The sequence below is a fragment of the Ctenopharyngodon idella genome, chromosome 17, assembly GCF_019924925.1.
Source record: "Ctenopharyngodon idella isolate HZGC_01 chromosome 17, HZGC01, whole genome shotgun sequence".
NCBI lineage: Eukaryota > Metazoa > Chordata > Actinopteri > Cypriniformes > Xenocyprididae > Ctenopharyngodon > Ctenopharyngodon idella.
The window spans coordinates 27685850-27697651 of record NC_067236.1 but is presented as its reverse complement, the minus strand read 5'-3'; the positions used below and the strand labels follow the sequence as shown (position 1 = coordinate 27697651).

Here is an 11802-nt window from a genome sequence, read left to right as displayed (position 1 = left end):
CAATTTTTATAAACACTTTTTGTTATACTGGTTCGTCCAATCACTGCATTCGGTCCGAGTGCCACAAACGAACAGCAGCCTCCTTTTACAGTTCCTCCTGAACCAAAGCAAGCTATGTTCACGGCATATTGTAAACGTAATTACGAGATGGCCACTCGTGACGTTCTACCAGGGGCGTCAATTGGGTATGGCAGGGTATGGCGACTGCCATACCTTGGCTGCCTGGTCAAGTCAATGCAACTTATATAATTGTATTCATTGCATGCAGGATTAATGGAGTTACCTATATTACTATGTGTAATAAATAATTTGTATTGTTAAATAAAACAGAAAAGTAAGTAAATTAAAGCGACCTGGTTGTTATAATCGTGTCATGTAAGATCAACGGCCCTGCCAATATGTCTATTCACAATGTGATTGTGCAACGTTGAGTATTGTAGCCAATCACAGGGATTTCTGTTGAAAATAATGACCAATCAGAGGTGTTTAAGTTACCGGTTGTCCTAACCAAGCCGCGAAGGTGACACGCAGAAATGGTTTCTATTTTTGGGGGAAGTTGCGGCTGGAACAACACAAAGTATGACAATGATAATCTCAGGTAATGTTTATTCACTGTTGAAAGCATGTAATGTGACTTTGAATATCATTTAGTGCTCCCAGCTTTGCAGCTGTAGTAAAAGCCACAATGGATAATTCACCTCAGATCTTGAAATTCAACAAACGGAAGCAAGAATGTTCAAACTGTGAACAAACAAGTGTATTCTATGACAAAGTTTGTTTTAGTAGCTCAGTATGTATTTTTTAATAATGTTTAAATGGTGTAATATTTGTGAAATTGATTATGTACTTATCCATCCCTTGCGAGTGCCATCAAGTTTAATCTCTGGTGCAATGCAAATACTGCGAGAGCCCGCCCACGCTGTGTTCTGATTGGCTGTGGTTTTTGATTGATTGACTTTTAGTTTTACAAATGAGGACAATCTTTGTAGGATGAACAAAAATGTTTTTGGTAATCATATTAAAAATAACACTTAAATTGGATAATATTCAGACTTTTGAGTTTTGAAGTGCTGTAAAAAGTTGTGTGAAGAAAGTGGGACTGTGACGTCGAGGGAGTACGATTGGATGACGTCATCAGGGTCTGACTGCCATACCCTGGCTTTTGGTGAAAAGACGCCACTGCGTTCTACACGTAGCTGTTCACGTCCTCAGATGCCGAAATGAATCTGCAGCAGTCAGGTGGTACAAGTACAAGTACAAGAGCTCTGTAAGTTGTTTACATTCATTATTATTGTAATGTTGTGTGGTTTGAAACATGAGGTCTCTTGTGACGCTTTGCAGAATCATGTGTTTCAAAGGAGGCGTGGCTTTGGACAGTGCTCAAGTGTGGGTCTCTAAACTGTATTTTATGTCTAGTTATTTTCAGTTGAATTTTGCATTACAAATAGTCAATTATAGGAATTACATAAAAATATACGATATAACAAGCTACTTCACTACTTAGTTGAAGCCGCAGGCATGACGTTGCAGCGGTCAGGTACCAGGCAGCTCTCAAATAATTCAGAGTTTACAAGTTGTAATTACAGGACGTGAATGCTTTTTACAAGTCATAATATCATAATTACAGTAATTCTGACATGGCTTGAATGCACCTCTTCTCATTTTATTTCACTAGTGAAACTTAAACAGAAAAGTTCCCCTTTAAACAACCCCATGGAATCAAAAATGTTTTTTTTTTTTTTTAATGTTTGTATAATTATGCCTCAACAAAATAGCAGTTTTATGTATTTATATGTACAGTCTTTCTATCAAAGGAAAATGAACCAAAGATATCAATGACTGATATTGTTCCCAGAAACATACAAGTTTAATTAAGCTTAGTTTCTCACTATAGATGTAACGAAGCGAGACTCAGGCGGGGATCCATTTGCAAGCTTTATTAAGAACAGTATTTACACAGGTAGACAGGGGCAAAGGCAGGAACATAAACAGGGACAGGCAATGGACGAGGCAGGCGGCAGACGAACAGTATCGGGTCACAGGCAGAGATCAGGGCAGGCGGCAAACAAACACAGTCCAGTACACAGGCAAGGTTCAGGGCAGGCAGCAGAGAATCACAAAGAATAAACAATCCAACCGGAAACCAGGAAACGGTCCACAAGAAAACGCTCAGTAATGATCACCACAGCAAATCAAGACTTCGCCAAGGGGGTGTGTGTGTGTGTGTGTGTGTGTGTGTGTGTGTGTCTTAAATAGTCCAGGTAATGATCTGCAGGTGTGTGTGGCAATGGGTGATTGGTGCATGTGATTGGAAGGGAGGATTATGGGAAGTGGAGTCCAGGAACTGACAGGCACAGACAGTGATCGTGACAATAGACAGTAGATCCCTGAGAATCATTCCCACCATTCACCTAATTCATAGTGGCCATTAACGTATGCGTTGTAGTTGTAGTATGGGGAAGTGCATGTTTACGTATCTTTAGACTTTAAAAAACAGGCAGTAGACAAGATGAAAACACAAGTTTATTAACTAAAAGCGCACTTTGTGTGTGCTTGAACGTTTAAACTTTTCAAACATTTTCAATATTTTTCCATTCTTTATGAGGACAATTGTTTCCAAATTTTAATAACAGCGAACTTATTAAACAAAACATTAAGCATCTTAATCAGCAGGCGACACAGATAATTAATCTATTCATTGTTCATTTTTATTCATCATTCCATTTATGTGAGCAGAAATCCAAATCTGAATCTATTTTGCCCTCAACAGCTTTTCTGCAACAGTTGGACAACTGTGCTCCTCTTGTGGTTTTCTGACCCTGTCAGATGAGCTCACTTCTCCCTTCCACAGTCAGTGCACAGGATGTCATCCCGCTGGGTGAGGAATCCACGGCCCACCAGAGACACAGAGCACTGCATACACGTGAAACACTCACTGTGCCACTGTCGTTCTTCAAACGAGATGTACTTAGCACCAGCCAAGCCTGGACACACACACATAGTTGTTTTCCAGTCAAGTACGATGCTGCTGAAATTTTTAATTTTAATTTAGAGGTGTATAAAAATAGCCACCAGATGTAAAGAATGAAAACATACTAGTAATTGGCTTAGTGCAGCCCACGCATTTCTTGGCATACAGATTGCTGAAGCAATCCAGGCAGTATGGGTAGTTTTCTCTCGAGGTAAAGCGCTGGCCTGCCAGTTGTCTCTTGCATCCAATGCAAGTGAAACACTCGCGGTGCCAGGGCTTGTCTTGATACGTGACACCGCCAGTTGTAATGGCCTACAGAATTGAAAGTGGATCTCAGTAGAGTACAATAAGTGTTGGACAATATTGCACATTTAAAGGAATAGTTCACTCAAAAATAAAAACTCAATCACATGAGAAACGCAACTATTTTGAGGTGCCATTTTCATCTGAATTTGAACGATGTGTTTCATATGGAAATGTATGATTTAAAAAAAAAAAAAAAGTAAGCATGAATTTCCACCCCAAACTGTCAGTGTAGTGTTAAAGGATTGTCCGAAAATGTATGAATAAGATCATACAAATTCAAATGAATTAACCACCAATTTGCCAAAACGTAAAATAGTTATGAGGTGACATGAGAATTTCAAAAATTTCTGTCATTAACTATGTTTTCATCCAAAGTTGCGAATTTAACTTATGTGCAAAATTGGAATGGCGCATAAAATATTTGCGAATAAAGCACCATTTTCATCCCGTGTGTTCAGGAGAACAAAATTGTCACTTCCTGGGAAATTGGTGCAAAATATCTGTAATAAAAATTGAAGTTGCTACAATCGGGGAAGCCACTGTGGCTCAATAAATGGAGGTGGATGCCTGTTTGGAAATGCAATCACGTGTGAGAGTTCTGGGAGATAAAATATACCCAGCCGGCACATCTTAACGGATAAAAAAGTGACCTGCCTCAATTGAGTGCATGTGCTCTAAAAAAATGCTGGGTTTTTGCAAAAATGCAACTTGTTTTGGGTTCATTTTAAGCCAGCCATATAGTAATTTTTAAACAATAGTTGGTTTGAATAAAACTGCCCAGAATGTTGGGCAAACATTTAACCCAACCGCTGGGTCCATTTTTAACACAACTTGGGTTGTTTTTAACCCAGCATTTTTTAGAGTGTATGTTTTTTATGCAAACTTTTCGAATTTATGCACATCTTAGCATCTAGCGTTTTTTTAAAACTGCAATATCTCAAAATTCGCATAAAAATAGGTGGATGGAAACATAGCTATTTTTTACTCATCCTCATGTTGTTCCAAACCTATATGTACTGCTTTTTCCATGCAATTGCAATGAATGGGGACAAAGCTATCATGGTTGGAAAATTATGCGAAAGCAATATAAAGTATCATAGAAGTACAGTAGTTCATACATTTCATGCACTATATTCCACGTCTTTGGTGCTAAATGATAGCTTTGTGTGAGAAATTGGATACGTTTGTGGTGCTTTTGCATGCTTTTTGAACCTCAAAAGCCCCAGTTGAATTGCTTTTGTATGTATTCCACATTAGAAATAAAGCCATACTAGTTTGGAACAACATGAGGGTAAGTAGGTGTATCATTTTTGGGTGAACCATAACTTTAATGAACATGTAATATTGTTTTTCAAATGTCTGATTCCTTGCAAGCATATGCAACTTACTTTTTTACAAGCACAGCATTGGTAGGCGAATTGCTTCTCAAAACAAGGGACACAGAAGTAATTGTTATCTTTAGGGATGAAAGACTTGGTTCCTATTGGCTGCTGACAGCGTTGACACAGAAAGCACGTCTCATGCCAGCTGTTCCCTTTGTACTCCATTTTTCGTGCTCCTAACACATGAGCAGAAGACCACCTTTATACACTGAGATCCTTAACATTTCATTCCACATTTTATGAAATAAATAATGTTACCATTATATTTTTCAAAAAATATAAAATACAAAGTATCCTACCTGGCATGACAGTCTTCTTGCAGGTGCTACACTTGGAGGAATACTCATGAGAATAGCACTCGGTGCAAAGCATAAGGTCATCTTTAGCAGCAAATGGTTTTTCCACCAATGATCGACTGCATTTGGCGCACTTGAAGCAGTTTTCATGCCAGTGCCGGTCCTTGTAGGAAAGGTCCTTCATTATGCATGCAGAGAAAGTAGTTAGAAGCTTACAAATCTGTTCTGACTTTCTGTCACTCATTTTAAATCTTCATTAATTGCTCTCACAAACATTTTTGATTTTTGGTTCAATTGCATTAAAAAATAATTGAATTAATAACATGATGGAAGTAAATGTGTTCTTATGCCTACCTTACAGTTGCATCCAATTGGCAAAGAACACACCTCACAGCAGTTAGCAAACAGATTCTCATAGCATTTCGTGCAATATTGTGTGTCCTCTTTTAGGATGTATTTCTTTCCGAGCAAAGTGTCCTTGCAGTAATGGCAGTCAAAACGTTCCGTAGACATTGTTGTTTATGTCTTAAAAGCAGTAAACAGAACCATAAAAATGTTACAACATACTAGGCTAAAGCAATCAGAAAGGTGTCATCGACGAAATACGAACTCCTCTTAAAATAGACACAACACGCTAAAATGATGGTCTCTGCAAACTAGATCCCTTCTGTAGCATCTTAAACCACCTTGAAGATATCAGAAGAGCAGACTGCCATTTGTAATAGTGAGTAAAACTCACCTTCAGTGACTCAATGGGCTTCTGAGGGGCTGCAGGGTGAGACGGCCAGTGATTGAGAGGATGCATTAAAATGACCCTCTATAAATACGGTCGCTCTTATTAGCTGAAATCCCCGGGGAGATTGGTCCAGTTGCTTATCTCTGCACCTTTTATGGGAGTCCAATCACAACGTGTGCCTTATGGTCAAGATGATAAGTGAATGGTGCCAATGAAATGTTATTCCCTTTGTGTACTCTTAAATCAGTAATTGGACTCTGAGACCTTTGGACAAGTACTTTTCTTTACTTTTTCTTCTACTTTTCATATTATTCCTGTAAGAGTTACAGAAATCATCCTTTTAGCCAAATGAATTTGTGTCAAATTAATCTTTAACACATTATTTTCATAGTTACAATACTTTGTGTCTCAAATATCAGTGAAATTAGCAATTGCTCTGACCTCAGATATCTGATATCCTACTGTATCCACATCTGAGCCTTCAAGCAACTGCTGAAGGCTTAGAGAGAGTTGAAGCAAATGTTGCAGTGTATGCCAAGCTTCTCTGTGACCACTAAAATTACTTTTGGGTGATTGGACCTCTGTTTACAAAAAATATGTAGCGATTTCCACAGCTTAACAGGCTTCAAATAGGGGGTTTCCGTTTCTGTTAAATGCCTTAACTGTAAATGTCATCTAGAGTTGGTTCTTGAGTTGGGGGTATCCTGTATATTATAGGCTATGTTCCAACATCTTAAAGTCATTGTGTTTTTAAAAGGGGTTAAATGCCTGAAATAAGGTCTGTGGGCAAAGCTCAAGATATTTTCACCTTTTATTCTACATGAAATACATCAGTAGTAATTTTTTAAAGCTTTCACTTTTCTTGAAAAACAGTTGCTAACAAGTGGCTAAATGGGACTGCATGTTGTCTGGGACATTAAACATCACTATAGACTCATTATGTTTATAATTTTGCCAACTATTATAACTTACGGAGCCCCGCACATGACATGCAAGAAAAAAAGTAAATCGTGTTAATTCGTTCCCTCGATTTATTAAATTGTACGCACTACTTAATATTTAGTTCCCTCGTTTTGCTAAATCGCATGATTATCTAATTCGTTCCCTCAATTTGCTAAATCGTGCAGACGATTTACTATTTCGTTCCCTCGATTTGCTAAATTGTGCACACGATTTACTAATCCATTCCCTCAAATTAGTAAATCGTGCGCCTACTATTTTCTTTCCTGCATGTCGTGTGCGGGGCTCCGTAATACGTCTTAAAGGGTTAGTTCACCCAAAAATGAAAATTCTGTCATCATTTACTCACCCTCAGGTTGTTCCAAACCTGTATGAATTTCATTCTTCTGCTGAACACAAAGATTGAAGATTATGGGTAACCAAACAGTTGATGGACCCCATTGACTTCCATAGTATGGAAAAAAATATATATATATAAACTATGGAAGTCAATGGGGTACCATCAACTTGTTTGGTTACCGACATTCTTCAAAATGTCTTCTTTTGTATATTTAGGCTTCAAAATTCATAAAGTTGCATTTATTTGTGAAATATCATGATGAACAAAGCATGTAAGAATCAATGCAATATTCTTTGTAGTTCTTTGTAGGTTCTCAAATCAGGCTGTTTAAGGCCTAAAACCTTCAAAATTCAAACTTATTTTAAACTTTCAGACAAGCCGTTTTCCAAGCCAACATCCAAAGACTGCTTTATTTATTCCTGTGATGCTTGTGGAAAGTTTGCAGTAATTTAATATTTACATTATATGTAAAGAACCATAATGAACAGATCCATTTTGTTTGCAGTATTTTGCACTTGACACTTGAGCTGCATCCAACTAATTAAAAATGTGTCTCTGAGTTTGTAGTCATATCATTTATCAAGAGGATGAGAGAAATGATCTTGTGCAAAAATAGCTCTGAAGATCAGCGGTTAAAGAACTTAATCCATCATGCATGCATAAAGGGAGGTCCGTCTATTAGAGAAAGCAGAGATCAGTGCTACCTTAGTTTTTCTGCAGTTTCTAGCTCACATAATCTGTTTTAAATCCTGGTGATGAATGAACAGAACTGCATTCATTTCTTGGTGATTTATTCAGTGTGATGACATTCAGTTTATATGATCCTTCTTGCAAAAGTGTCTTGTAAAGTGAAGTCTCCTGGATGCCAAAAGTGACAGTTTGCAGAACTGCATGCCACAATTATGTAACTCTTGACAGCAGTATTTTGAGTCTCATTATCTTTCCCAAGCATTCATGTCTGTCTTTTCGTTCTCTTTACCAGGTGTCAGCATGACCTGCTAGATGTTTGAATTGATGAACATCCGTCACCAGGCGTTTTAAGCTCCGAGCACGGCTGTTGCGACCATAGTTTAACCCCCAGCTGTGAAGTTAGCAGCTCATCCCGGAATAAACAAACATGGACAGACTTTTGGTTGCTAGGCATCCCAGAGCATGCAGCTTGTTTGTCAGAAACTAGACAAGCGAGTTCAGATTAAAATGTGTGTATGTGTTTATGTTTATACGTGATTGTGTGATTTGAAAGATTAAGAGAAGGAAATGTCGGCGAGGAGAAAATCTCTTTGAATTGAAATATGAATAGCTGGAATCTTTTAAAGGAAGTAATTGGGATTTCAAAAACATAACAATTTACTAATGTTTTTGATATTTCTAGACTTTTTACCATTTTATAGAAATTGAGGTTATGACAGCAAATGATGAGCTGCAGCCAGAAACATATTCTAAGCAAGTATCTGAAAGCATGAAAGCAAGCACTTTTATCTTTTAATGCATCAGTGCTTTCTAATTAGTTTTTTTACTTTATTTTTTACTTTATTTAATTATTTTAGTACTTCAACTTACACTTTTTTTCAGTTAGTTGCCAAGAGAATATTTCTCATTTTCATGTCAGGCTTTTTGTATTTTATTTTATTTCAGCTTTATTTCAATTACCATAAACAGTTAGGTTTTTTTTTTTTAGTTAGTTTTAGTCTCAGACCACATTGAAAATCTGATATTTACAATCCTAATGGTAATAATGGCAGAAACAATAAGCCCATCTTACAATTGTATACTTACCAACAGTCTATTTAATCTGTTGTGACATATCTGCTGTAAAATCTGCTGATCTGACACTGATTATAAGAAGGCATCTCTTCAGCTACTTCATTCTCACACATTCTACTCAGGACTAAGATGCTTAACAAAGTGTTGACAGCATAAGTGGAGTCATTGTGTTGAGATCAGGTGGCCTTCACAGCAATAAGTGGTCTCACACCATTCAGCTTCTCTGAGTTGACGACTGCCTTTCCCAGCTGCTCCGAGCAGACAAGCCTCGGCAGAGCTCTCAGTTGGAAATAAGATAGGCTTGGTGGCCAAAGAGACAAAGAGGCAAAATCACAAACCCTATGATCTTGCAGAACTGTACACCCCTTCAGGGACCCTGAGACGCTCTCTCAGCTATGCCCAGGCGGGATTGATGGAGGACAAGGTGACAGGATATGCAATAAAAGCTGATTAACTTGTAGGACACAGAGTTCACTAATGCTTACTGCAAAATTTGCAGTTATAAAGTAGATTTTCACATTTTCTTTGTGCTACCATTGTGCTAGGATGCTCTGTGTAGTTGCCAGGGTGTTGCTAGGCAGTTGCTAAGGTGTTGTTAGCATGTTTGATAGGGTGTTGTTTTTTTGACCCACCTCAAGTCTTTGATATAACAAAATCTCATGTCAATTAGTAACTATTATACTTTTTGCTGAATTGGTGGCTAATTTGTATTAATTCATATGATCTCATATTTACATTTTCATACAATCTGCTTACGCCCCAATGATTGTTATGTTTAGGGGTTTTGTAAGGGGAGGACCTTTATACTTTTTTCTAATAATCATGGAGGCCAAGGCAGAGACGAGTGGCTGAGGTGGAGCCAGGGTGCCGGGGGACTGAGGCACAGCTAGTGGGACTAAGGACCAAGGCGGAGCCGGAGGGAAGGCGCAGCCTGACTGAGCCGAAGGGGTGGAGGGATGAAGAGCAGCTGAAGGCTTGAAAGTTTGTGGCACAGGCAGAGCGATGACTGACCAAGGTGGAGCCGGAAGGACGAGGGAGTCCCAGTGGAGCTGTAAGGACAACAGACCCAGGTGAAGTTGAGCGGTCGAGGAGCCAAGGTGGAGCCGACTGGTCGACAGGCCGAGGTGGAGTGATTGGCCCGGCTGCCCGAGGTGGAGACAGGGGGATCACTTACCAAGGCATAGCTGGAGACCAGAAGACCCGAGGCAGATCCACGCAGCAGAGTGAAGTAGACAGAGGAGCCAAAGAATTGAAGGGAGCCAGCGGAAGCGGGGCCAAAGAACTGGCTGGGCAGGACCAGCGGAGACGCTGGAGACTTGGAGCTGGGCAGGACCGGAGAAAATGGGAGACTACGGGGATAATCCTCTTCCAAATCCTCATCAAATATTACAGAGGCCAGCTGCAGCCCACCCTCAGTGGCAGGAGTGTGGACGGGGCTCCCTTCCATTCCCTTGTGCTCCACGAACACGCCCACTGGGACAGACGGTGTTGCCTGCTCGCACACCTGGTCAGACTTTCCGTCAGGCTTGGGCTCCGGGGCGATGATCAGCTCAGCCATTGTCTCTGGTGCTGGCATCATGGCGGGCTCTGGCATAGGCTCCGTGCAGGGTGTGGGAGGCGGCTGGCTGGGCTCTGGATCCGGAGTGGGGTTTGTGATGTCCTCCTTAGCGGGGCAGATAGTGAATTGTGATCCATTGTTCACCAGCACCCACCCTGCAAATGTGACGAAATTCCCCCGAGGACCATCACCGGGCAAGGCATGCCTTGGATCTGTGTAGTGGGTGAAGCACACCAGGTCTAAAAATTTACTTGTGTGGTCCTCAAGGTTTTGCTCTTCCTGCTCTAAGCAGAGAAGGTGGACTGCTGGTAAGTCCATTATTATAGACGCAGGAAAAAAATGATCTTATGGTTCAGTCAGATGCAGGAGATTCAAGGAAATAAACAGTCTTTAATAATAAATCCAAGGAGAAATTCAAGAGATTACAACTACGTTCAACATAGATGAGACTTAACAAAGAACTGAGAGGAACTAAGTCCTTAAGTACACAGAGTGAGGTAATTTACTGGAACAGAAACAGGTTCGTGTTTAATCAAAAACCATGGCAACTAATAATGACCAGGAACACAGGCAAAATGAGAATAGGGAAAAAGAAACCAAAACACAATAAAACTTAAACATAACCCTGACAATATTATCTTCATGAGTAGTTGCCATTTCGAAATATCTGTCGGCTGAATGCCAAGATTGACCAATCAGAAATAAGTGTTCCAGAGAGCTGTGTAATGTACAAAGCATAAACATTGTATGACAAGATATGCATAAAAGTGTAAAGGTTTTATTATTATTATTATTATTGTTATTATTGTTGTTTTATAGACACCAGTGTTTTGTGTATTGACATTTAATCATGTAGCTTTGTAACTCATGTAACCAAATACTGTAGTGTACTGCATTGTTTTCAATATTTTATTTTATTTTATTTAGCTAATTTTATTTTTCCAGATTTTTTGGGTTCTTTGGAGAAGCCTTTAGAAATAATCTAGCTAAAGCAAACATTTATTTTGTTTATAAATTCATAATAAATATGCCTTTTCATGATCCTTCAGAAAAATGAAAGGGCCTTAAATTTCATGGGTGGTTTTCATTGAATTGTGGCAGTAATGCTTCAGATGGTATTGTGTAAAATCTGCTTAGTGATCTACATTATTTCTCTGTTTGTGGATTTTGTTGTTCAGATCTTTAAATATCCCAGTGCAAAATAGAATTTAATGCCTAAGCTTAGTCCTATATGGATTTACACACTGATTATATTCTTGTCCTCTGCATGCGCGCACACACACACACACACACACACAACATGCAAAGAAACATACACATTCCCTCTTCAAAGTAATACGGAAATATATAGTAACTGGATGAACTTTACCACTTAATCTGGCATATAACCTGAACAACTGTCTGTCCTATTGTTTTGAATGCCAGAGTATCAACACAGAGAAGTCGTAACAACAACAGCGAGGGATTTGATGGCCAGCACACCAAACTG

General features: G+C 39.2%; 1 protein-coding gene across 1 annotated transcript; it reads right to left on the bottom strand.

Moving 5' to 3' along the window:
* Positions 1 to 1565: 1565 nt before the first annotated feature.
* fhl5 (four and a half LIM domains 5) lies at positions 1566 to 5477 on the bottom strand. Its single transcript, XM_051868261.1, has 5 exons — positions 5310 to 5477; positions 4959 to 5133; positions 4666 to 4835; positions 3097 to 3283; positions 1566 to 2984 (listed from the first exon to the last, which is right to left on the bottom strand). The coding sequence occupies exons 1-5, from the start codon at positions 5466 to 5468 to the stop codon at positions 2833 to 2835; spliced, it is 843 nt and encodes a 280-aa protein (XP_051724221.1). The 5' UTR covers positions 5469 to 5477; the 3' UTR covers positions 1566 to 2832.
* Between the last annotated feature and the right edge of the window lie 6325 nt (positions 5478 to 11802).

Excerpts from the sequence above, each read along its gene's own strand:
- fhl5 (XM_051868261.1), bottom strand. The coding sequence starts at position 5,468 with ATGTCTACGGAACGTTTTGACTGCCATTACTGCAAGGACACTTTGCTC. Across the intron at positions 5,134-5,309 it reads CAATTGGATGCAACTGTAAG|GACCTTTCCTACAAGGACCG; the intron begins GTAGGCATAAGA and ends TGCATAATGAAG. Across the intron at positions 4,836-4,958 it reads CAAGAAGACTGTCATGCCAG|GAGCACGAAAAATGGAGTAC; the intron begins GTAGGATACTTT and ends CTCATGTGTTAG.